This window comes from Tachysurus vachellii, chromosome 3 (genome assembly GCF_030014155.1).
Source record: "Tachysurus vachellii isolate PV-2020 chromosome 3, HZAU_Pvac_v1, whole genome shotgun sequence".
NCBI lineage: Eukaryota > Metazoa > Chordata > Actinopteri > Siluriformes > Bagridae > Tachysurus > Tachysurus vachellii.
This window is the reverse complement of record NC_083462.1, coordinates 17,481,362-17,508,324: the sequence shown is the minus strand read 5'-3', so window position 1 is coordinate 17,508,324 and position 26,963 is coordinate 17,481,362. Positions and strand designations below refer to the sequence as shown.

The window sequence follows — 26,963 nt, the reverse complement described above, 5'->3', positions numbered from 1 at the left end:
TGTATCCTACCTTGATGCCCGATGACGCCTGAGACAGGCACAGGCTCCCCGTGACCCGAGGTAGTTCGGATAAGCGGTAGAAAATGAGTGAGTGAGTGAGAATTATTAAAAGCTACTTTAAATTTCATCGTGGTTAATTTAAAATAAATAAATAAATATAGTAAAACAAAGAACAGCAGGTAATGTTTAATGACTTGACACAGCACACAATATATTTTGATTGAAGAAAATCATTTATAATAAGCCTCAGTTGCATAGTTTTTTACATTAATTCCCAGATTAAGTGTAAAACAAACGATGACAAAAGTAAAATAATCCAAACTAGCGATACGAGTCCATATAAGTGTTTCAAGACTGTATTAAATGAAATAGTTTAGTGTTCTGTTGTGTAGAAAAAAAAAGGACTTATACAGTATACGTTAATGCTAAAGAGCCTCGGAGTTAAGGCTTAGAGAATATCATCTCTAAAGACGTTCACCTGAAAAGAATTAGTCAGGTGTGCAATGAATCAAAATATTCATCAGAACAAAAATGTAACAGATCACAAAAAATAAAAATACAGAGCACCAAAAAACAACTTTTAGTCTGTTTAAACTGGTTTTAAACTGTACGATTTCAGAGGTGTAACAAGATTGTTGTGCGGTCTCCATATTCGGTGGTACGATAAAGATCGTCTAACAATGAAAGAAAATGATGCTGTTCTGCAGAAAACAGATTTACATAAATAAGTGAGCTTCAGTTATTAATAAAGCTAAAAGTAGCCGTCGTCCTAAACTGTCCTCCGATTGGTGGATTTCAAACAAATCTTGTAGCAGCGATTTTTCTTTTACTTTTTTTAATTCTCGCTCTGACAGAACATTATCATTGTTCGTTCTTGGTTATAAAGACGCTAAAGGCTGAGGTTAGGATTTTAGATTTTTTTTTTTACAATTATACACAACAGCAAAGATCTAGGCCAAATCTCGTACAGCGTAAAACCAGCTTATTACGTAACTGTAAGACAAGCAGGAAACTTGATCCTCAAATGAAAATGGAACATTTACTAGTTACTAGAATGTAAGAACATTTCTCTTTGAAACTGGTGTGTTATTAAATGTGACACAGAGTAAAATGAAATGAGATTTATCAAATAAAGTATGCCTAAAGCTCGAGGCACCAAATCCAACAAAACCTGGATTATGCATACCATTAAAAGTGCAGTTTCATAGGTTATTTGGTGTCTAAGTGCATAGATTTCTCACATTTAATCACAAATAATGGTTTATTTGAAAAGGAAACAAAAGAAAAAAATAATTATGATACCCTTTTTCCCGTTCACTGCCTCTTGGTGTGCTTTAGGTTGTAGTGGCTTCGCATGTCTTTGCGAAGGCGAAACTTTTCCCCGCACACACCACAGATGTACAGGTGAACGTCCATGTGCTTCTCCAAGTGCTCGCTGCTGGGAAAGATCTGGAAGCACACCTGGCAGATGGTCTCCCCGGCTGACAGGTGGGATATCATGTGGCGCACGTGGTCGTGCTTCAGGAAGGTGCCTTGATCGCACACGGGACACACGTAGCGTGCCATCCCCTTGTGCATGTCGGTGTGCAGACGAAGCTGGCGCTCACGTAGAAACCGTTTGCCACAGGTCTGGCAGGTGAACTGTTTTTCCTTGGTGTGAACGGTGTAGTGCTCACGCAAGTGGCACCGCTGGTAGAACCCTTTGCCGCAAATGGCGCAGAAATGCTTGCGCCGGTGGTCTGGTTCATCTTCCATGGCGGCAGGCCGCAAGGTGTCCTGCTCCGGACAGGCCAGAGTGTGCTCCACTGCCAGGCTTTCTGTCTCAAAGATCAAGCCACAAAGAGGACAACGGAAGCCCAATTCAGCACCTTCGATCAAGCCTTCCTCCATCGACTGGGCATCTTCCAGTAAAGGGCTCTCTTCACCTGGCGACTCGGTTTCAGTGCACTGGGGTTCGCCGCAGCGCTCAGCATGTTCCTGCAGCTGCCTGCCTTTAATCAGAACCTGACCACACCTTCCGCAGGCACATATGTGTCCCATGTGGCTGGAGATGTAATGAGCAGACTGATCCTCCTCGGTTAGCAAGGCGCCACACAGCTCACACGGAGTGCACTCTCCATCCTGCTTCTCCTCTTTAATCCGGCAAACCTTTGCTTCTGGACCCTTACTGTTGCCCTCCAGAGCGCCATCGTCTGTGGCAGAAACTCCTGCTTCATCCTCACTGTCAAATCTCATGTTATCTCCGACATTGTTTCTAAACGTTTTTTGACGTACTGTGCAGCTCCCCATGCTGTGGTTTCTGATCTGGACCACTTTTAAGTTTTCTGTTTCAGTATCCGAGTCTTCCTCCTGCTCTACTTTGATCTTCACTTTAGACATTGAATCGTTGTCCATCCCAGTGGCAATGGATCTGATGACAGATTCGGGATCAGCCTTGTGATCGGGCCAGTCTTCCTCACCTTTACAAACCGCTCTCTGGTCTCCGGTTCCTTCAGAAGCCGAGCTCTCACCTTTGCTGGAGTCACTGTCAGTGGCTTTGCCGACTTTTGGGGCTTGGTACGCTTTACGGTTGGTGCACGTGAGGATGTGTTCAATAAGAAGCTTCTCACAGCTGAAGACAAACCCACAGTCGTCACATGTGTAAGTGCGTCCAAACCGGGGACGCTCTTTCAAGGTGGCGCTTCGACCAGCCGTTCTCTTTCTCAGATCACATGGTTGCTCTATAAGATTCTCAGAGTGCACTGGAGGAAGTGGCAGAACTACTTCCTCGACCGGCCTTACATTAGATACATTAATGTTATGCTGAGTAGCTGGGTTTGAAATTTTAGGCACATGGTCACTTTTAGCAGGACTCGGCTGCTCAAACATTCGAACGCCAAACATCATCTTCCCTCCTACCACGCTGGAGGAAGACGAGGAACTGGACGACGATGAGGAAGCCGAGGAAGAAGGAGTGAGATTAGATGCACGAATGTCTCGGAGATCCTCCAACGAGTCAGGGATGTAGTACATCTGCAGATAAGCCATGGATGACTTCAGTTCTTCGAACTCGTAATGTCCCACGACGATTCGGCCGAGGTACATGAGCTGCAGGATTAGGTCGAAGCACTCTGCACTGATCTGCATGTTGCTGAGATCGAGGCGCGCCGTACCCTGCTGGTCACGGATAAACATCATCCTGAAGTAGGAGCTGCAGGCAGCCAGCACAGCCTTGTGGGCCCTGAAGTAAATGTCACCAATGGCGATGCAGCAGTCACACAGGAAGCCCCATTCTCGCTGGTTGTTGAGCTGCTGCAGGACATGCTCACTGTGGCTTGGTCTTGCCATCACCCTGTAAAGGACTAGGAAAGAAAGACAAGCGCTTAAGCAAAATACAAAAGCTGATTCAACATTTTTCAGCATGGGAACACATCTCAGTTTGGTATAGGGAGATTTCCAGCAGGAAACAGGAAGCAAAACTGCTTGGAATAGGTATTTAATAATGAAAAGCTTGTACAGGTCTCTTGGTTTGCTCATTTAATATGTATTCTTGTGGAAAGATAATTACTGGCAAATAACTGTGTATACACAGAAGATGCTGATGTTCATTTCAAAATAGGACTAAGCAGGACCTGGGGTTGTATTGGATTTCAAGCAGGGCTGAAACTAATAAGATATTGAAAATCAAGGACTATCTGTATTTTTGTATTATTTAAAAAAAATAAAAACTCTACTAAATACCAAGCTTGTGCAGTCTTCAATTTTCCCTGCTTGCATTTCAGGATTTAAAAAAGTCATGATAAACAATTAAAATCATACAGAATCAATTTTAATCCCCCAACCCATTCCCTTTCAAAAAAAGAAAGAAAGAAAAACAGGAAAATTAGCATTTTGGTTGCAGGAGAATGGGGAAGGGCTTAATCATATTACCAGCTGTGCTGTTGGGAAATACATGCAGCTGCAATCATGGGTTTTTAAGTGAGCAAAACTGGCGGTGCTGTCCGGGTGGGAGGGGCTTACTCTGTCACTTTCTACTGTCAATCACAGCAACACTAGTTGATGTGTCTGTGAACTGACATTCGTGTGCTACTGTAAGTCACTCTGGATGAGGGGGAGTCTGCAAAATGCTGTAAATGTGAGGCAGCATGAGCGGCAGTTCAAAATGAAGTACCTCACATTAGACTTCATCCTTCTCTGGTTGAAAGTTATAAGGTGTTATATGATGGAAAGAGCAGGCAGGTGAGTAGGAAATGACCAAGACCAATTTAAGGAGAAAATTTGGGGGGTGGGGCATGAGGTGTCTGATTTAATTACTTTCTAATACCGATCTTCTTATTATTAACATTGTTAGTAAAGCATTAGATTTTCCACTACATTATAGGACTACTTAATCTGTTCTTTTTCGGCCTTTTTCCTCTGACTACACCTGCAGATAAATTTGCATAATGGTACGTAGTCATGGCTCGAGAAAAAAATGTGCACCGTTAATAACAAATAGGACCAATTTCAGAAGAGCTGACACCTTACAGCTCCTTTTACATACTGAGCCAGATACACAAAACAAGAACTTTTGCCATAAGATTGCTGCAGAATTTCATTTCATGACAAATAATGAGAAAGGCCAAACATATTCAATGGAGTAGAGGGCAGAGGATCTTACACAGCTGGATCCTATCTCCTATTCTAGCAGAAGCAACATTTCCTTAGAGCAAAATGGGGGATAGAACATCACTAGAACTAACAAGTGGCTGAGAGTCCAGCCTATGAGCCTAGAAAACTTTTTCTAAAGTATGCCAAGCATTAAAAATGACAATTTCATTTACGATTGCATGTTTGTCCATTTACTTATGGACATATAAGAAGTGCTGTAATTTCTACACTGTTCACCTGATTTGGATGTAAATAACCCTACATTTTAACATGATTAATACATAAAAGTTGTTGACCTGCCCTCAGAACACCCATGATTTACTGTGAAAGCAAAAAGCAAGCAAGAGCATGCGAGAGATGAAGGAAATAGCGAGGCTTCCAGAAGGTGTCAGATCAAATCAGATCGTGCAAAACACATACTCAAGTCATTACAGATTCACATCTTGACTGCCTCATGTTCTGTATTGCTGAAGAGAAAAAGACTGCTTTCTGGTGAATTTTTTGAGTAATATACAAAAATGGTAAAAGTTACTAGAGCAGCAGTGGAATATCGTGTAGAGATGATTACTATTAGAAAGTGAGACGTTCTTACCAAGAATTAAATTATTTTCAAGCTACAAAAAAGGGCCTAATCGATCAACACGTGCGATTTGTTAGCAACGTTAGCAAGCTAACATTAGTGATTATGATGTATTTACTTCCACAAAACATTGATGTGTTTATCTGCGTTCTACTATAAAGTCATTGTAAGTGATGAAGTGATATTTTATTAGCTGATGGTGGTGCGAGCGGCGCGTTGACACAAAGTCTTGTGCTGTACTTTCCCACACAGGAATGCCAAGTTGAGAGGGATGTTTTCTTTGAATATTTCCGGTCGGTTTGGAAACACAAATCAGGCCGTCGAACGCAAAATTACGAATTTACAAAAAACATTATTCTTTACTTTTCCAGTGAAAATGTCAACAAAAAAAAAAATCCACTCAGAATTACATTACAGGATCAATCTTGAAAATCATCACTAAATATCAGACACGTTATTACGATTAATATGCAACCGTTTCCTTTCTATTAAATGCTGTCTGTGTTTGGTAACAATGGAAACAAATCTTAGTGAGAAAGATGAAACATGGTGTCAGCAGCTCTTTGCACACGTGGTTGAGGTAACATCCTAAACCACATGTGTGACACAGCCTGCAAAGTATCTATCAGCTTTAAGCACTCTTAAGGCAAACATTACACAGTTTAGGATATAAATAGGTCATGTTGGGAAAAAACAACAATTAATAATAAAAAAAAATAGAAAAAAATAAACATTTTGTTGTTGTTTTTAATGCTAAGAACTGCACGCGGGTAGTTTCCCTTTGTTTTGCTAGTACTCAGAGCAGAAGACCCGCCCACGTCGAGCTCCGATTGGCCGATTTCTTGCGAACAAGCTCGTGCGGGCGTCGAAGCTGTCAATCACACCGCACCAAAGTAACACACAAACTATTCGCGTTGTTTAGTAAAACATCAGCTCGCGCATACGGTGTAATAACGTGTTTAAGTAGCGACAGAACGGCTAAAAAAACAAGAGAGCGTGTAACATCGAGGGAAGAGACGTGTCGTGTGGTTTACATGAAGGTTTGTGTCCCGCACGAGCTCCCGCACGTACACACATGTTTACTGGTTAGCAAAGCTAGCGGCTAAGCGATTAGCAACCCGACAACAAAACATACTCACCGACGGTAACAGACACGACAGACGCCCCGGATGCGAAAACCGTTTGTGTGTGTATTTGTTTATTGTGTTTTCGATGAAGAGGAGGAAGCTGTGAGGAAGAGGAGAGCTGATCAGGACTCGGAGCCCCTGGTGTAGGGATGAAAACGACTTCCGCACAGAATGATAACCGCACTGAAGCAGCGCGAGATCCGGCCTCGCTCACGCAAATGCAACCCGCCCTAAATCTAAATCCGGCCCCGCTCACGCAAATGCGCTGCAGCCCGCCCTACCGCGGCCATGCATGCACAAACAACTGCAGTGACCATGCAACCATACACGAACATGAAAATACATGCACGCCTGACAGGGGAAGAGCCGATATGCTTTCTCCAGCTCACTCAGGCCTGATTTCACCATCAAATCAACAGTATTCACGTGTGCACGTCTTTACACCCATGCACCAAACTCATGCATGCTTATTACAATCAACTAATAAACAAACTTGGTCTGGAGTCGCAGCTTGTATTTGTCTAACAGGTTTCTAGTTTATTCTGTTTCCTTTGCTCATTTTTTTTAATTTAATATGAAAGGCTTCATTGGCGCATTAATAAGGGACACACGTAAGGGGGAATCATGGATTTGTTCATTTATGACACAACCTTGAACTTCATAGTAATGGTTTATGAGTTGAACAAAGAATAATATATACAAACAAACACTAGTAAGTATCTAGTGGTGGTGTGGTCAGCTGAATGTACAGTACCATCCACACCGAGCTACCTGACCTGTAGGACATCTATAGCACGCGGTGCCAGACCAGGGCCAGGAAGATTGTAAAGGACCTCAGCCATCCCAGCAATGGACTCTTTTCTTTGTTGCGTTCAATACCCAAGATCTAGTACTAGACCTCTCTCTCCATCTTCACTGTTTTTATGCACACTTTTTTTGCACTAACACTTTAACTCTGGACTAGCACAGCACAGTGATACTTTATACACTTTATACACTATTTACACACCATACTGCACCTGGACACTTTAAGGACAATCTTTAAAAACCATACACATTTATGTATATGTATATACATTATTTTTCCACTTTTTATATTTGATATAGTTTTTTATATAGTTTATACTTTTTTATTTATCTATTTGGTTTTGGTTTATTTTTTATCCTAAATTGCATTCTTTTTTATGCTTACATATGCAAAAAGCATTTCACTGCATGTCGTACCCTGTATGTATGTGTATGTGACAAATAAAATTTTATTTGATTTGATCTGGTGCACATATAATACAGTATAAAGTTATAATCAGAAAGAAAAAGACAGCCAACTAACAGACAATAAAGATGCCAGGATTTGTTTCGATAACTTCTCCTGTTTCTGATACAAAGTGCGAGACAAACAGAAGAAGTGAGTCATTGTGTGTCATGTCTTTTGCCCTGTCTGCTGCCCATCTCCTGGCATAAACAGTGTGCGTGGGGCAGCACGAATCCTTCCCCAATGATCTCAATCAGCACTTATTGCACTTCCCACATGCAATACAAATCTGAAGCTAAAAGTAGAGGTACTCGTTTTACTGTCACAACAAACATGTAATAACAAGGTTTTTATTGTTAAAAAAAAAAACAGCTTGTTTACTGTAACTATGACATGCTTTGTTGGATCAGGGACATGTCTTGGCTAAACATGTTACATGTTTCTCGTTAGAACAATTAATAGTTATTTTATTTGGGGTTCATATTGAGAATTCATACTTTTTGCTGAACTTTGTACTTTTGCCAGGTCTGTAAGGTGCATTTATAAATCCAGACTTTGTGCATGGATCAATTTTATGGATGTAGCTTGTTGTTGTCCTTGAATGAATTATGAATCCTTGATCACAAAACCTTCAGAAATAAATGCCTTTCGTTTTTGTTAAACATTTTGTATGGGCACATTATGGTCACGTGACCAAGACGTCAGTCGCTCAGGAAGGAGCCGTCAGGAGGATTTTTTTTTCCCCTGCAGGAAAATAACACGGGAAAAAAGGCAAATTGCGCAGTGATTAGGGGGTAAGGACACGTTTTCTTTACTCATAGCAACGTTTTCACTCACCTGCATGCATCATTTGCCAAAATGCATGGAAAAGGAACCTGGGTTTTTGTCATTCATTTCTGTAGCCAGAGCCATGAATGAAAACGTACTGTATGCAGTGCTGCCTTGTACACGTGAATAAACTGCTTTCTCTTCCTGCATTATTTCATTATTTTTACACATATTTCACGTTATGGGCTCGTGCGCAATTTCCAGAAGTGTGTAAGGCTGAGATTTTTTTATAAACCTCTCTTATAAACACTTCTGCACTTTAAACAATAAATGCGGGTTTGGATTTTCAAGCTGTTGGCCTCCAAAAAACGACTGAGTTGTGATTGTGGGAGAAATAAAAGCTGTCTGTTTTTATTGTTGCTATTTGTGCCTTTATTAATAGACGGAACTGAGGTGTGAGACCCACAATGTGGACCATAATGGATGGTAAAGTCCCAACAAGATGTAAACATCTGGGCTATAGGTGTTACCCAAAAATGTGTAAACTACATCTAGTAATAATGATGATGATGATGATGATGATGATAATAACAATGACAATAATAATAATAATAATAATAATAATAATAATAATAGTCACCAACAGCGGTCGCCTATTGTGCGTTCATCTTAAATCTCTATGATTGACTGGTTAATAGAGATTTTGGAAACTCGCAGCTCCAGAGTTCCTGTTACAGTCCTAAGATTGGGTTCCTATCTGTGTGAGGAAGCATAAACTACACAGAGTGAATAAACACTTAGTGCAGGAGTGTGTGAAGGTGTGTGTGGAAAATGTGCTGTATAGAGTATATGCCCGCTTCATGCCCGCTTCATACACAGTGTTCCTGGGAATAGACTGTGGATTCACTGTGACCCTGACCAGGGTAAAATGACCCAAATGACTTTCTGTTGAAAACCAGTCACAAAGTTATTGTTATTGTTGTTGTATTTTAGCATTTTCTGACAAAACCTTACACTAAACATTCTCTCTTTCACTAAAAAGTATTGGCACACTTATTTTCTGCCATTGCTGCAAGCAGACTTGTATTGTCTCATGCTCACCCTGTGAGGCAGACAAGCAACTATGAAGTGTCTATTTTTGTGTAAAAAAAATAAAATATACATTATTTTTCAGGTAAAAAATACTTTTGCATAATTAAAACATAAGTACTAGCAAATTAGGTGGTTAGAAAATAATCAAATAAATTGTATGCTTGTGTCCATGTCTAGTGACCCCTCATTTTCCATATATGGACATGTTTCCTCATACCTACATGTGTGTATGCGTGTGTGTGTGCGATTTAGGTTAAGAGAGGGCATCATGGACGTGTCCGGACACAGTCTTTTCCTCCTGCAGCAGCTCAATGTCCAAAGGGAGTTTGGTTTCCTGTGTGACTGCACGGTTGCAATTGGCAACGTGTACTTCAAGGCCCATCGAGCAGTACTGGCTGCTTTCTCCAACTACTTCAAGATGATCTTCATCCACCAGTCCAGGTTAACCAACTTTATGATTAGAGCAAAAGGAATGTGATAAAAAAAATATCTGTTATTAATTATTACTATAATGCTGTGTAGTGCTGATGAGTCCTGGATTCTGATTGGTCAGAAAGTGTTTCTTAATAGTTTTCTTTAATATAATATATATTTATTAGTAAACAGTTAAATTAAATAGAATTAAAATTAAACAATTGTTTATGAGCGGTTGACTCGCTAAATTTGCCCTCTGCTTCTTTCCCTATGTTTAGCGAGTGCATTAAGATCCAGCCAACTGACATCCAGCCAGATGTCTTCAGCTACCTGTTGCACATAATGTACACAGGTAACGGCCCTAAGCAGCCTGTGGATCAAGGTCGGTTACAGGAGGGGATCAAGTTCCTTCACGCGTACCAGCTGTGCCACAAAGCAACCGACGGCGGATCTGACGCTTCCTCAGACCCCATCCGCATATCCAACTTGTACGGCATTCAGATCTCCTCCCAGCTGGGCACTAAAGAGTCACCGGGCATGAAGGCTAGCGGTGCACGCGAACCTGAGGACAGGCGTTGTGGTTCACGTGGACATCCGCTGCCAGTTTTATCAGGGATCGAAGGGCACACAACGGAACGCCAGTCCCTCAGCCTGCGCACTATTACCTCAGGGGATGAGTGTGACATCTTGGCACGGATCAAACAGGAAGAGGAGGAGCCGGATGAAGGTGAGGTACCACGAGCGCCTGCGTCTCTGCCTTCAACCCAAGGCAGCCCTTGCCAGACTGGTGATTTTAAGGACCCTCTGGCACTGCTGTGTCCTCAATGTGGAGAACGATGCCTGTCTCCTGAGGGACTACAGGAACATCTTTTCAGCCACGCTGCATGCGCCCTCATGGAGGGACCTTCAGAAGACAGCAGAGGGGATGTTAAAGGGCACACAGAAGATCGACACTGCCACGCACTAGCAGACGAGTTGGCGTTAGAGATAAGGCGTGGTACAACAGGCACAGGAAGTCCACCTGCAGGCTTTACACGTAAAAGAAAGATGGCATGCGCAGTCTGCAACTTGCACTTTTCACAGAAGAGCCAGCTGCAGGAGCACATGTTTGCTCACGTGGGCAAGCCGCTACGCCAACATCGTTACGGCCGCTTCGGTGGACCACTGATTCATCCCAGCGAGGGAACATCAGAACTCGAGGAAGTTGCTCAGGATAATGGCAGCTCGTGCTACTCACTGGACTCGGAAGTCTCTCACGAGAGCATAGATGCCGTGGCAGTAGAATGACACCTTCTATAACATAATGGACATGTTCCCTGCATTCTTTTGCATTTTTAACACACCCTTGTAAATTTCCAATTTTTGACTTAATTAAGTAACAACTACATTCCAACAGGGAATTTTTCTCGTCCCTGGAGTGACATCGGTTTGCAAATAAGTCAGTTAGCTACCTAGCATGCTAATTAACTAGCTAGATTGTTAACTAGAAGGTAGATTTATATATAGATGGACTTTTTCAATTGTGTTCACCATCCAACTAAAATCAAAATCTTCTATGACTGAAAGGATTTTTCTTATTAATCTTCACTGCTATCTTTAGCTAGCTAGCAGACACAAGACAGGACTTTTAAATAAGATTTTTATCCATAAGTATTTATACTAAAATTGAAAACTAGCTACAGGGTAGCTAATATGAGATGACCTGACAAAGATTCTGAGAAGATTTTTAAATATTATTCAACTCTGGCCATCTCATTAAAATGAGCTAACCTGACAGGATTTCTTACAGAATATTTTAAAGCTTATTTATAAACGTTTAACTTCTGCTTAGGAAGTAAGTCATATTCTCAACCTTTCCTACAGGCACTATCTATCTAGCTAGGATTTTAAAATAATATTCACTGCTAATGTCAGTCATCTAGCCTGTAGGAAATCTAACCTGACTAGATTCCTGAGAGAATGTCTATGTAATATTTATAATTTTTCACATGTCCAGAATAAAAAGATTAAAAAATATTTCTAATCTTCATAGTGACATGATTTCATAGAAACTATGAAGTTTCTAATTCTAATTCTAATTTTCTCTGCTAATTTTAGGCAGCTAGCTAACATGAGCTAACCTGATCTAATTTCTATTAAGACATTTAAATAATATCCAAAAATACCCTGTAAAAAATACATGAAATACTTTCTTTATAAGAAACACACCAATTAAGAGATGATTAGTTCAGAGGAAGTGGACAGGGGTGTGTTTAAAGTGTCTCTGTAATGTAGGAGGATGGAAGATGTTTGACCTCAGACTTCATGTCCTGTCTACTGTTTAATAATCAGTAGGTCTTTTCTCTTGTGTTGATGGCTTTAGTGTTTGTGTGTTACATTGTGGTTTGTAGATTAAGCTGATCAATCGGTCAGTGCTGGAATAATCAGACCTGCTAATGTTTAACATAGTTCCCGGTCCACATTTTAACATCTTGCGTTGCTCTTGTTTTAGCCGGTGCTCTCGATCTCCTGAATATCCCGATGCTAAAACTTTACTGTCACGTTCTGTTTCGGTTCTTTACAGCAGAATCAAATGTTTCAACTTAGCTAACATTAGACAATGCTAACGATGGTATGCGATAGCTAAGTGGTTAAGGTGTTGGACCACTGATCAAGGTCCTCATCTCATTTGTATAAAATGAGATGAAATGTAAGTGCGTGTGTGGATAAGTGAGTCTGCCAAATGTTATAAAATGTGGACAAAGTTACACTTAACCCTATTTAGTGTTGATGCACCAAAGTTTTGCTGTCCCAAATTTCAGGCGAAGGGAAAGAAATTCGGACAATTTGTGGCTGAAGAAGCTCAAACAGATCGATGTTGTGTCAAATCCAAGACATTTTAAATCATTTTAATGCAAGTAATAATTAGAAAGTTCAGCGCTGAGACATTTCACTCCGTTAGAGATGTTAGACAAGCAGTGTGCTCCAAAAACCTTTGGAATGCTTTGGTTTGTTGTTTGTTTGTTTGTTTGTTTTCCTCTTGGAGGTTGGCAGGTCTGTTGCATTACGTTTACTTCAGTGTTTTAATGAATCTAATCTGCCAGCACAACAAAACGTACAAAAAAAACCCCATGCTGCTCTGTTTAGTAACTTAAGAAATCAGACAAAATTCATTTTATTTACGTGTGGCAGTGGATTTGAAAATTCTGACCAATCAAATCAAATTTAGACGTACTCACTAAACAAAAAACAAAACAAAACCTATGATTATCATGCAATCCAATTCAGTGCCTTAGACATATTTGCAGTTTTGAAACTAAAAGCACTTAAAGTGTCGCATCAATCAGAACAAAAAAAAAAGTCTATTGAAATGATGTTTACAGTCTTGGTGTGTTTGTTTGGTTCGTCAGAGTCATCATGTTATAGTCTAGTGCCTGATTTTGTCGATAGAACGTGTAGAAAAACTGGTGCTTCATAATCAACCCATTACTCCTGCTGAAGCCAATAGATATTAGTGATATCTTTGGGTCTCTGATGGATTTTAACGTGTGGTCTGTGAGGGAACAGTTTCTGATGAACGAAAGTTGAGCTTTAATGGAAACCATGTGATATTGTTTTTATCTTTATTGTTATTTGTATGGAACGTGAAGATGAAAACGTTTATAATTAACATTAGGGTTAAAGGTCAGATGTCCGTCATCAGATGGGGCAGTGGTGGCTCAAGCGGTTAAGGCTCTGGGTTGTTGATGCTAAAGTCATGGTTCAAGCCTCAGCTCTGCCAAGCTGCCCCTGTTGGGCAATTGAACAAGGCCCTTAACCCTCCCTGGCTCCAGGGGCACTGTATAATAGCTTCCCCTGCCCTCTGACCCACAACCTCCTCAGTTGGGATATGTGAAGAAAAAAATTCTGCTGTAATGTATATGTGGCAATAATAAAAGAATCCCCACCTCACCCCCAGCCTTCATGGTTTGAGCTTCCTGTGCCTCGGACAACAGAAAGAAAATGTTCACAATGTACTGTTTATGTGGGAAGTAAAAAAAAAAAAAACAGAATAAAGGAACAGAGCAGTTTCGTGTGTTCATTAAGCACTTGAGGTTAAAGGTCAACTGTACTGTGATGAATAAACAAAGCTTGTGAAAAACTCTTCTTGTGTACATATTGTGTTGCTGGTGTTATTTTGATACTGAAATAAATGTTTAATTTTCAATGTTTTCAAACCTTTTCTGATAGAAATAATATTATAACCATGTTATATGTTAAATATATGAATATTGTGCTATTAATGTATATTTATATCAGATCCTGGTGATCTCTGGTTTAACACCAACATTAATGTTGTTGTTTTATCCCTGATATGGAGTGATGGTTTTATAGAGGTTATGTAGTTATATAGAGTCACCTCAGGTTTTCAGTGGTTAAGGGTTCACCGTCACCAAAGATCTGAAACATGCCATTAAGTACAAAAATAAACAAACAAACAAATAAATAAATAAATACACCTAAAAATGAGTAAAAACATGTTTTTCCTTTTTATTATTTACTTTATTTATTGACATTAAATTGTCAATAATTTCCATTTAATTTATTCCTTTTCTACATTATTATTGTTGTTATTCATTTATGTTTAAACCTTTATTATAATTCACATTTTTGACCAGACAGTGTTTCAGAAGTCGTCTCTGGAAAATATAATGTCTAGTTTAACAACTAAAACAACACATTTTAATATTTGTTGATAGATTTGATGATCTTTGTGTATTTGTGTGTGATAAAGACCTTTTTATGTCAGTGAAAATAAATACAATATAAGAACACACTAAGGGGTTTTTGGACCTTTCTCCAAAAAAAAAAAAAAGAAAAAAGAAAAGAAAAGTAAACGAAATGAAAAAGGAAATTTCTACAGAAACAGAGCTGTTTTTAATGTTCTGTTGTTAGTTCATTTTTTTGTTTTTCAGGTTAAATCTTCCTCTTGCTGCACCACTAGAGGGAAGCGTTTTCGGGCGACCGTTGAGACCGACCTTGTGCAGGAGCTCCTGAGTGTAACGCATTTGCCTACATGGTTTCCATTTCCATGCAGAGATAATCCACAGGAAGATAAATGGCTTCTTTCCCTGCCTGCTGTCACCGCACATTTTCATTTATTTAAAACAACAAGTTCAAAGATTCCTTGTCATTCTAACACAAAGCAAACTGAGACTTAACTATTTTGTTCCTTTTATTTCCACAAGACTCGGGGCTGAAAAAAACTCATGTTTGAAAAAAAAAAACATATTGTGTATCTGGATACTGCAACACGTGGGTTCTGCATTGCTATAGAAACGAGGCTTACGTCTCAAGTCGTATGAGAGATAATGTCACATTTGGGCTAAAAATACCGTACGACTGTGGGAGAAGTAACGAAATACAACCACTTACTTTCTTTTTCTGAGATATTTCTCTTTAATTTTGCCAACGCAGATCCAATTTCTGATCTCTAATCATCTTTATTATATCGGGGTAACACTGAAAACTCCTACAGGTTAAAACATGATACAAATCAGTTACTCTGAGCACAAAACCGTCTTAACAAGCAGAAAATAAAGCACACTGATGTTCATCCAAGGATCTGAAGTCGTGCCCCAGTGTGATCAGCTCGGAAAACGGCTGGAATGTTTGAGAATTAGTTTGTGTGTGAGATATTAGATGTTAGATACGATCCTGATCCACCTGATGGTTCTGCAGCTCGGATGAAAGCTGTTCTACGGCGCCACTGATAGCTGCTTGGACCAAAGACAAAGCCTTCTGAGTGAGCAGGATCTCAGAAAAGTGTCTCTCCGGAGTCTTTAATGTGGAACAGGAGCCATTAAGCAGGACGAGCGGCGATAGTGTGCTGTATCGCTGAACCACGTTTTCGAAAAATTCGCCGTTCTCTTCATCCGACGAGTGAACGTCTTCTATCGTAATGATGGGTTTGCATTTGAAAACTGGAACATCTACTAGCATGTCATCAGTTACTGGATCTTCTGGAGATGTCCTGGGATCTTCCAGATCTGAACCAGACCCGATGAGCTCTGATAGCGAAGCCTCGCTAATCTGAAACTCTTCGTCTAGGAGGCATGAGAATTGAGATTCAGGTGGATGTTGGTGATGAACGAACACAGCATCGGAGTCAGTGTTCACATCTACATTCAAGGAAATCATTTCCATCACCTCATTGGGATCTGGAGATTCCAAACCATTTTCCTCAGAGATTCTGGTCACGTCCTCAACAATCCTGCTTGATTCATTCTGCTGATCATCCACAACTGGTGGTTCTGCAGCAGTAGCAGATATCTGCTGACCAACACCTGTTTCTGATGATATTTCAGTGAAGGTATCATTACATTGTTCTTGTCCATGTTCATCACCTTCCTGCTTGATTGTCGATGTACATTTTTTGAAGATGCACCACGTTCGCACCTTGAATTTCCTTGAGCTAGCCATTTTAACTTGCTTCTTTGTTTTCAAGGAATCACCCGAATGGGTGCGAAGTTCCTTGTCTTGGATGTTGTTGTGCGCTCCGTGATACATGTTATCCTCAGTGTCCTCCACAGCTTTCATTCCCAACTCCTTTCTCCTACGAATGCAAGAGAAAATCTGTCTAATGGCTGCTCCAGCTTTGCTTCTTCTTCGCCTTTTCTTCATATTTTGTTCCAAATTTGTTTCCAAACAGCCTTCTTGGAGATCCATGCAAGTTCCTCCATCAATTTCAGTAGTTAGGACTGTTTCAGGATGTTCAGGACTTGATGACACTTGTGATTCAGCACTTTGTTCATCTTTCCCCGTGTCCACTAGCGTTTCCCCACCATCGTGTCGTCTATGCTTCCTGGATTTCTTCTCATCTTGACCTGGAGATCTGGATTTGCCCAACAGAAGTCGAGGTGGTCCTGTTAGTTTCCTCTTCAAGCCTGTTTTCTCCTGAAACTCTGCAGTGTTGCTTTCTTCAGTCGTCATCATTTACGGGGTAATTAAGGTTCCTCCAGCATCCGTAAGGAACCCGTGTCCAGAAAACATGAAATGATTCTTTAGAGATGGTGTTTTCCTCAGATGTCAATAACTTAAACTGATGAAATTACTGCAATGCAAAAACATACAACAAAATTCAGGATTAGATCAAAAGGTTTCTATAAACATAGAATATGTAGAAGAGCTGCTTGTTAGTATGCACACGAACCTCCAGATTCGGACTAGATAAATTTTTTCAAGTGATTTAATTTATCATGCTTTTACAGGAAGTCATAACTTCACTCTTAGGAAGTAATGGTTTTTCAAGGGTTCTTGGAGGTTCACTGAATAATGTTGTTTTCTTAGCATCCAAAAAGTGTTCTAATTTGAACCCTTTCTGATAGGAAAATAGTTTTTTTGTTGGGTTCCAGTAACAACTTTACAGATTCTACCCAAAAGAGTTTCAACTTCCAATATTATACATTCAGGCGTCATCGGGCATCAAGGCAGGATACACCCTGGACGGAGTGCCAACCCATCGCAGGGCACACACACACTCTCATTCACTCACGCAATCACACACTACGGACAATTTTCCAGAGATGCCAATCAACCTACCATGCATGTCTTTGGACCGGGGGAGGAAACCGGAGTACCCGGAGGAAACCCCCGAGGCACGGGGAGAACATGCAAACATATCAGATCTGAACTGCATGTGCCATAAATTTAAATCCCAAGTATTAACAAAACACACACACACACACACACACACACACACACACCTCATAAATTCCCAGTCCTGTTGCATTTACTGGATGTGCTGAGTTGATTCAGCACTAGGATATTGGAAGTGACTGAATAATAATCTGCTGTATTGACTTTATTGGCTATGTGTTTTTCTACAGATAAAAACCAACAGCAACGCACCTAAATACACAGCAAGCTTGTTCCACCTAGAGCTGGTGTATAGATAACACTTAATGAACCCTTTGTACTCTTTTGTTTAAATAGGAACAGACATATTGCACACACACACACACACACACACACACACACACACACACACACACACACACACACACACACGAAACACACGTGTAAATCATCAACTGAAGTATCTTAATGTCACTAATGCTAGCTATTATAGCAGCTTTTTTTAAGTAGTCCTCACATTTCCACAGGTTCCACATTTTATTATCATCATATCATCACTGTAACCCCAAACAAACACTTTTATAAGAAGTTCTAACAAAGTAAAATTAATGAATAAACATTCTTTAAAAAAAATCTGAATAAAAAAATCCCTTATAGTGTAGAACCCAGAATCAGGAACGTATATAAAATAATATCACTAATCTTATTAATCCCACTAATAATAATTAATTTACAGTTTATTTAGCATTTCTGTTTAATTTCATGAGGAATAAAATATGCAGATGGAACACAGCCATTGTGCAGAATAAAGTTTCCAGGCTGGATTCCAGGCTGTGCACATTTCACATTTACAGTTTGCACGTAACAAAGATTCAATTGTACTGTTTTCAATTTTCAATTGTATCATCTGAAATATGTTAAAATTTATGTTCTAAAAGTGTTAAAAAAGCATGAAAATGCATCACCATCACCTACCTGCATACTGGAGTGCACACTGATGGAGCTCGGTGTGTGACTGCATGTGCTTGTATATGTGTGTGTGAGAGAGAAGCTCTGTTTGCACCATGCGCTCATCAGTTTCCATAGCAACCACCTGACTGACAGTTCCTGATGACGTCATCCGAATGGCTTTTATAGCTGCGCTGCCCCTGACATCACGACCCAGTCGTAATGTCAACATCTCTGCACGAATAAAGCAGTTATTAAGTTTGGCTCGGTGGTGATGATCTAATTTACACTACATTATTATCTAGTGCTTTATCTTCATCTGAAGAATATGATGTGTATCACATGAGAAAGTGAGAGTTTAAAAGTGGAAATGTCTGCTATTAACATGTAGAATATAAATACATTAATGCCTACATGTAAATAAATAGAAGTATATAAATGTTACTATATCATGAATAAGAATTTCATGTTGAAATAAATCCCCTTTCACAAGGCAATGGCATTTTATTCAGAGTAGATAACTTTGCTGCAGTAACTTATTTATTTAGTTATTTAGTTATTTACTAGATCTTGACTAGACCTGACAGATTATCAGAAATCCCTGATGATAAAAATACAATAATAAAATGTATTTGACTCTGATATGAAATCACACACACAAACATTATTCCATGACACACATTTATGTTTTATATTTTCACCTGGAACATGTTAATAAACATGTGTGTATGTGTGGGTGTGTGTGTCCTGATCAGTGTGTGTTCTCAGGGCTAGTTATAGTTTATTACTTAAAGCCATTCTTTGATTTGGTCTTAATGTATAGAATGCTCTGATCTGTAGATAGATGCTCTGATCAAAACAAGCACCTGATACTATTTCAGCCTTAAAGCCATGAGTGCTAAAGACACCAGAACCCAGAGATGTGGTGACAATAGCATAGAAAAGCTTGATTGATGTAGGAGAACAATAAATAACTAAATAAATAATATAAAAAATATAAGAAAAAATAAATAAGAATTACAGAAGGTCAAAATGGCAAGATTTGTAACCCAATTATTAATAATATATAACCATAAAAACGGATTAAACCAGTATTTACCCAAAATAAAGGATTAAAAAAGGCCCCTGGTTACTGTTACTACAATAACTGGTTTATTCCTCTTATACCACAACCAGGTGCCAGTGGTTACAAAATTTTATTTAATATTTCCGATAAAAAAACATATATTTTTAACCATCTAATTACAATAAAGTTCAAGTTTATTTTTGTTTTCACTCACATTAGAGCACCTATAACCAGTTGTCCCCTCACCGGCCTTAAAGCGAATAAGACAAAAACAAACAAATAAAAGAGCTCATCATGTTCCGGAAAAACCGCAAAGGTGTAAAGAAAATCCACTTTTCTCTGAAAACTTACAGCTTTACCTCTGACTGCTATAAAGTACCGACACTAGAGACTCCTTCCATAAATGTCTCCTGGCTGTAAGAAAACATTTATAAAGATATAAGCAAGTCGCTTTGAACGAGCTGTTACTATAGAAACAATAACCACAAACGTTTGTATAAACCTACAGTTAATGAAAATGAATCAACACTTTCTGACCAATCAGAATCAAGCATTCAAAGTTGACAATAAACATTACATACAGTATGTGTTTGGGACAAAACAAATGAAAACTTGAAACATCTGGGCTGGTGGTCATCACAGAGAGCTCCTAATTTATCTTAAACATTTATACCTGTGAATTTTATCTTAAGAGTAATCCAGCAACTTTATCTTTTGAAGACTGTGATTGGTTGTTCAATAAATAAAATAGGAAAGTTTTTAAATTTTGCTCTATTATAAACCTTCTCTTTGTCTCTATGTTCAGATATTTAAGGTTTTATGATGTAGGGATTACGTTGGTGACCGATCATATTAGAGATGTTCTAACATCTGTATGTTATAGTAAATCATAAGTCATGAATGTCAAGTCAAAGTCAAGTCGAGTCTTTTTTTAATATTTATCAAGCAAGTCTCAAGTCTAAAATTTATAACTTTAATCTGACTCAAGTCAAGTCATATGACTCGAGTCCCCCATCTCTGAATAAATGTAATGAATGTAAAAAAGTAAACATATCAGACCCAGAGCGGAAATGTCATAGAGACAAATTATATCATTTATATCTGGTGTATTATGTCTGGTATATTCAGCTCTGTTTCTGAGATGTTACAGTATCACTAAATGACACAGCGGCAGAATATATAATGTCTGAGATGTTATCTCTAATCACAAAAATAATCCCTACACGATCTAATCTGTAGCATCTTATTAACTCACTATCATTATTAAATATTGTACACAACACATTTATTCTCCCTCTTCACCTTTCAGCCATTTTCTCCTGTGAAAAAGAAACTCTTAATCTTCTTAAGGTCCTCCTCACTTCTCCTAACACTTTTTGACCTTATGAGCTCTTTTAAGGGTTAAGATGCTTTATGAAGAACTTTTATCTTCACTGTGATCTTCTCTTTAATTTTAAGGAGAAACGCCACATTTATGAGAAATTTATCACTAGGAGAAACTTCACATGTCATGAATATGAGCCCTGATTGTTAATCATTAAAATGTCTGATTCTTTCTAACCGTGAAAGAACCGTTCTTTAAGTGTGTTATATTCACATATACAGTACAGATAAAGTACAGCATATATAAGTGCATATAAATGATCAAAGTGATTAAAGTCATGTGCAAACACAACTCTAATATATTTTAAACCGATTTTGTGTTTTATACAACTTCATAGAGCTGTGTTATAGAACAAGTTGATTGGAAAGGATCGTGGACTACAAAACAGACCTCTCCACTTGTGTAGTGAAAATACATGTGTTTGTGTAGTAGTAACATCAGATGCCTGAATTAATCATAGGAGGCTGTGTACATTGAGCTTTACTCATATAATTAAACCACACACACACATACACACACATGGCGAGTTGCAGCTGCTTCTCCTGATGGACACTTCGGGTGACATGCGGAAGAGAAGCTTCTCCGAACGTGGCCTCATTTTCTCCAGCAATGGAACTCAATCCTGAAACATAAAATATATCCAGTGCTGATTTATTGAACCTTCTCCAGGTCACCAGTTTATCTCCATGTTAGCATAAAACTGATTGTTTTTTTTTGGCATGAGGCTGTTATAACACATAATGTCGTGACAATGTCATTTGCATCATATCTGCAATATCAGGATCACATGGTGGCAATAATGTGGGTTTAAATGAAATTTAAAACAAACTCTAACTCAGAGCAAATGAAAATAATCAGACTTATGTAAGTTGTCATGAAGGGCTTGTGTAAGGCTTATGCAGCCCTATGAACATGACTTTTAAACAAAATTATATAAAAAACTGAAATTGTATTCAAATTTATTCTACAGCAGTGTAAAATACTGTATACTATACATAAGTCCGTCATTGAAATGTCAATGTCAATGTCATAGATATTCATAAAGACCTTATAAGCATAAATATACAATAGAGTGTTGCAGGGTCAAAGAAAAGACACACATAACTGTGAGCATCCTGTAAAGTGTCATTATATGATTGTCAATGCCAACAACATTTATGTCACATGACAACAATACACGTAGCTGTCATAACAACCTTATGTCAACAGTATAATATACATAGCTATACATAATAGGATAAATACATTCTAGAAATGATATGTTACATGACAAATACATGCATAAATGTGTTATTATAGTATGTCATAACCCCATCGTATGTCACTTGGCATTATGTCTTGTCATAGACTTGTCATTAAAAAACAATCAAACAAACAAACAAACAAACAAAGTCTAGAAGACAGCACATGTAAAACGTTATTAAGAGTATATGTAGATATCATATAGGTCTAATAACACCACCTTCAACACTAAAAAGTGTTATAAAGTGTTTAACACCACCTTCAACATTAAAATGTAATGTTTGGTCAATCTGTTTGATTCATTAACTACAGCTAAACAAATCCTTCCTCTCTTTAGTGTGAGTAAAATCAGCAACATGAAATGAATAACACCAGCTGGTCGAATCTGCAGCCGAGACTCCTGACATGATGAACACACATTTTATTTAAGAAGAAGGAGGAAAAAAAAAACAGTAAAATGCTTAAAAAAGCTGATCTATAAATCCTCTGAGTGTGCTGAGGTCACTTGGATCAATGTTGTCTCTGGCTGAGGTTCTCAAGCTCTGTGCAGACTTGCAACCTAGCAACACGTCTGGATAAAAATATCTGCTCCACACGCGTGACCAGTGTGAGGCACATTCTCTCAGACTAATCAGGGCCGTTGACTCATCACCGTCGACCCTCCTCTCGCTCGCCATACAGCGTGTGTGATGCGGTACACAGGGTGGCGTTGAGTTTAGGATTGTTTTAATATGAGACCTTTAATTTTCATGAACGTGTACCCAGAAATGTTCTTCAGAAAAGTTCACTTCTAAAAATAAACAAGTTAGATATTACACAACGGCACACAGCTCCACATTTCTGCAAACTTCATGACCAGATTATATAACAAAAAGTTATAAACATGTAGAGAGGCCACGCCTCCTCCACTGGAGCTGTCAAGAACAGAAGCCCTGCCTCCTTCATCTCCTTTATACAAAAATAGAAAAATAGATGCAGCTTTCAATGCCTTTCTTTCAGACTGACACACACAGAGGCCAGTTCTCATAATAGGACTAACAAAAAAAAAAAACGGAATATGGCCACGCCCCTTTCACCATCTTTAAGAGGACTGAAGAAGCCATGCCTGCTTTTTGGTCACACCCCTTTTCATCTTGTTCTTTGGGACTTACAGACACATAAGCCATGATGCTTTTTACTGAGAGAAAGAAAGGCCACACCTCCAGAAGTCAGTCCCATAAAGATGAACTGTGACAGTCAGAGACAGAGGACACGCCTCCTTACTGTGACAGTCAGACACAGAGGACATGCCTCCTTTACTGTGACGTCAGACGCAGAGGACACGCCTCCTTTACTGTGACATCGGGCACAGAGGACACGCCTCCTTTACTGTGACAGTCAGACACAGAGGACACGCCTCCTTTACTGTGACAGTCAGACACAGAGGACACACCTCCTTTACTATGACAGTCAGACACAGAGGACACACCTCCTTTACTCTGACAGTCAGACACAGAGGACATGCCTCCTTTACTGTGACGTCAGACGCAGAGGACACGCCTCCTTTACTGTGACATCGGGCACAGAGGACACGCCTCCTTTACTGTGACAGTCAGACACAGAGGACACACCTCCTTTACTGTGACAGTCAGACACAGAGGACACACCTCCTTTACTATGACAGTCAGACACAGAGGACACACCTCCTTTACTCTGACAGTCAGACACAGAGGACACGCTTCCTTTACTGTGACAGTCAGACACAGAGGACACACCTCCTTTACTATGACAGTCAGACACAGAGGACACACCTCCTTTACTCTGACAGTCAGACACAGAGGACATGCCTCCTTTACTGTGATGTCAGACGCAGAGGACACGCCTCCTTTACTGTGACATCGGGCACAGAGGACACGCCTCCTTTACTGTGACAGTCAGACACAGAGGACACGCCTCCTTTACTGTGACAGTCAGACACAGAGGACACACCTCCTTTACTATGACAGTCAGACACAGAGGACACACCTCCTTTACTCTGACAGTCAGACACAGAGGACACGCCTCCTTTACTGTGACAGTCAGACACAGAGGACACACCTCCTTTACTCTGACAGTCAGACACAGAGGACACGCCTCCTTCCCATCTTTTACAACCTTTACCAACCTCAGACAGCACAGAGGCTCCTTTATGGAGTTTGACAGGCACAACGCAGAGACATTGGCCATGCCCTCCTCACTTTCTTCAGCAGGGTTCACAAACAGAACATATGCTATAAATACATGATGAATCTTCACACCTATACAAACGAGTGTGAGTGTGTGATGCAGAGGAGCAGAAGCTGTAAAGGGTGTAAAGCTCACCATAAAGTGAAGCAGTTCTGCTCCTGCGTAGGCCTGGACATCTGAAATCAGCAGCACCTTCACATTCCTCTTATATATGTGACTGTCCCTGATGAACACTGGGTAATGTCCGAAACCCTGTGAGGATCAGGAACATGTAAAACCTTCAGAAACATATAACCACCCAGGAAAGAATAACAGAAACACCAGAATTTTTAGAATAAACAGTTCATTATTTCAAACCTGAGCTTTTCTTAGCATTCAGACTTAAATCCCACCTGTTTTATGTAAAGTTCAAGCTTCTTTTTGGCTTTAGCTGAAAGCTCCACATCTTCAACACCAAACATCTGCTGGGCTTTGTTTCTCATCTTCTCAATCACAGACATCTGAAATCAAACAACAGAACTGTCTATCTATTAACTGTACACACACACACACACACACACATATATATTATATGTTATAAACCTTTTAAGATTTTAATACATGTTGTTGATAATTAATTGAATAAGCAATGAAATGATTAGTGAATTAAACTCATGCTGTCATGTAATTGTGTAGCAATATTTAGAATTAACATTCCATGGTTTGGGTCTCAGAGTAATTAAAGAGATTTACTTCTTTCTGTGTGAAAACCTTTTTAAAATTAGGACGTGACTAAAAACATCCATTTACATGATAATAATCTTTTCAGACTGATTTATTTATTGTTAAGTGAATTATCAGCATTGTCCGCTGAGAAACAGGGCAAAGTCAATTATCACTTCTGACGTGGAGTGTTTCATTATCAGTGTGTATTTCTAATGTTAAAGACACACAGAGAGAGAGAGAGAGAGAGAGAGAGAGAGAGAGAGAGAGAATCAGTATGGAAACGATTACATATGCCTCAATTCATTCAACATTCAACACCACGACAGATGCTACTTTATCTGTGTGTGTGTTTGGGGGTATCTATAATATAGGGGTATCTACAATAATGTACACACACATTTGCATGCACACACACATCTACATGCATGTGTACACAGACATATAGAATCTATGCGCGTGCATGTGTGTGTATGTATATATTGTCTTGCCCCCGGATACAGAAGGAAGGAGACAGACCCGTACGCAGGATAGCTTCAAATGAAAGGGGTTTAATACATAAGGAAGACAAAAAACATATCCACACTACACGGGGAACTAACGTAACTAATGAATCCGCGCCATCGATAACATATATATCGGCTCACATATATACACAGACAAGTCAATCACATAATGGGGACCAGGTGTGGAGACAGGGAGGAGCAGACGAAGGCGGGGCAGCCACCTGACAAAAACAAACAAACAATAGCACGTGTCCAAAAGTCCGCACTGATCCCTGACATATATATAGCAAGTATGTGTAGATGTAGATGTGTGTATGCACGTGTGTGTGTATGCGTGTGTGTGTTTGTGTATGTCTATGTGTCTGTGTATCTATGTGTGTATATCTGTGTGTTTGTTTATCTGTGTGTGTATATGTGTGTGTGTATGTGTGTGTGTTTGTGTATATCTATGTGTGTGTATGTGTGTGTGTTTGTGTATATCTATGTGTGTGTAATGTTGGAAGTGACAGGAAGACACAAAAATGTGGACCTTTATTATAGTCATTGTGTAAAAATGGTAGAAACACATCGTACCTGCAGCTCGCAGGTGAAGTGAAGCGTTCCCTGGATCTCAGCCGCTCTCTGAACGCTGTGTGCAAGCTCCAGTGCTCCAGCGCCCCCTTCAGACCAAATAGTGCACCGCACTGCCTCGAGCGCTCCAAACCACCTCGCCTGCCTACACACCAGCTCCACCTCAGTCTCCGTATCACAACTACACACAGGAGACACACAGTACAGCATTAAACAGTCATCAGTTCTGCTTTAGTAGGACGACTCTTTACTCTTACAGAATGCAGACACTGGAGACTACTTCCATAAACGTCAAACAAATCTTTCTTTAAAGGAATAAAACCTCACATGCGTATTTTAACGTTATACTATTGGCTTTATATAAAGCGTCCGTCTACACGTCCCTGTGAACCAGCGGTTGCTATAGCAACTACTCCTGTCTACCAGTACAACAGAGAATTAATGAAGACGTTCTGACCCGAAGGTGTTTACAGCCACCACTACAGGTACTCCGTATGCCTTGGCCGTCTCTAACCTCCTCTTCAGGAGAGCGCAGCCTTCCTCCAGCCGCTCCAGGTTCTAGAGCACAGAGAGGATCATAGCATAACATCTAAAGGGATTAAATAAATAAAATAATATAAATGGGATGATTGAAGCCTCAACAAGATATCGTTTGAGACCACGTTGCACCTGCTTTGAACACTCTTCAGGTAAAAGAAATGTAAAAATAGTCTAATTACTCTCGCTATCTTCTTCTGACTTACACATGCAGACTGAGCACAAAGAAGCTCAGGAGATTATTCTAATGAGGGAAAGTAACATACATTAACACCTGACTTTACTGTGAATGTGTGTGTGTGTGTGTGTGTGTGTGTGTGTGTGTGTGTGTGTGTGAAACTTAAA

The 26,963-nt window shown here is 39.6% G+C and overlaps 4 protein-coding genes across 6 annotated transcripts in view; 1 reads left to right on the top strand and 3 right to left on the bottom strand.

Annotated features, from left to right (window-relative positions):
• Window positions 1-214: 214 nt before the first annotated feature.
• On the bottom strand, window positions 215-6,732 carry zbtb1 (zinc finger and BTB domain containing 1). The gene is made up of 2 exons (XM_060866083.1): window positions 6,349-6,732; window positions 215-3,341 (listed from the first exon to the last, which is right to left on the bottom strand). Exon 2 carries the CDS (start codon window positions 3,325-3,327, stop codon window positions 1,315-1,317), a length of 2,013 nt encoding a protein of 670 aa, XP_060722066.1. The 5' UTR covers window positions 3,328-3,341; window positions 6,349-6,732; the 3' UTR covers window positions 215-1,314.
• A 1,575-nt stretch (window positions 6,733-8,307) lies between these two features.
• Window positions 8,308-12,375, top strand: zbtb25 (zinc finger and BTB domain containing 25). The gene is made up of 3 exons (XM_060866084.1): window positions 8,308-8,382; window positions 9,701-9,889; window positions 10,141-12,375. The coding sequence occupies exons 2-3, from the start codon at window positions 9,717-9,719 to the stop codon at window positions 11,147-11,149; spliced, it is 1,182 nt and encodes a 393-aa protein (XP_060722067.1). The 5' UTR covers window positions 8,308-8,382; window positions 9,701-9,716; the 3' UTR covers window positions 11,150-12,375.
• A 2,203-nt stretch (window positions 12,376-14,578) lies between these two features.
• si:dkey-1h6.8 (uncharacterized) lies at window positions 14,579-19,384 on the bottom strand. Of its 2 annotated transcripts, none has more exons than XM_060866117.1 (2): window positions 18,434-19,384; window positions 14,579-16,934 (listed from the first exon to the last, which is right to left on the bottom strand). In XM_060866117.1, exon 2 carries the CDS (start codon window positions 16,814-16,816, stop codon window positions 15,527-15,529), a length of 1,290 nt encoding a protein of 429 aa, XP_060722100.1. In that variant the 5' UTR covers window positions 16,817-16,934; window positions 18,434-19,384; the 3' UTR covers window positions 14,579-15,526. The 2 variants fall into 2 exon arrangements, with proteins under 2 accessions (XP_060722100.1, XP_060722101.1); XM_060866118.1 differs by lacking the exon at window positions 18,434-19,384 and adding an exon at window positions 17,732-17,863.
• Window positions 19,385-19,648: 264 nt separating this feature from the next.
• mthfd1a (methylenetetrahydrofolate dehydrogenase (NADP+ dependent) 1a, methenyltetrahydrofolate cyclohydrolase, formyltetrahydrofolate synthetase) overlaps window positions 19,649-26,963 on the bottom strand; it is a 21,396-nt gene continuing 14,081 nt past the window's right edge. For both annotated transcript variants that reach the window (XM_060866115.1, XM_060866116.1), the window contains exons 22-26: window positions 26,539-26,639; window positions 26,085-26,262; window positions 24,696-24,803; window positions 24,439-24,555; window positions 19,649-21,478 (exon numbers count right to left, since the gene is read on the bottom strand). In XM_060866115.1, the coding sequence (XP_060722098.1) occupies window positions 21,473-21,478; window positions 24,439-24,555; window positions 24,696-24,803; window positions 26,085-26,262; window positions 26,539-26,639 (510 nt within the window). In that variant the 3' untranslated portion in view covers window positions 19,649-21,472. The remainder of the gene's footprint in view (window positions 21,479-24,438; window positions 24,556-24,695; window positions 24,804-26,084; window positions 26,263-26,538; window positions 26,640-26,963) is intronic.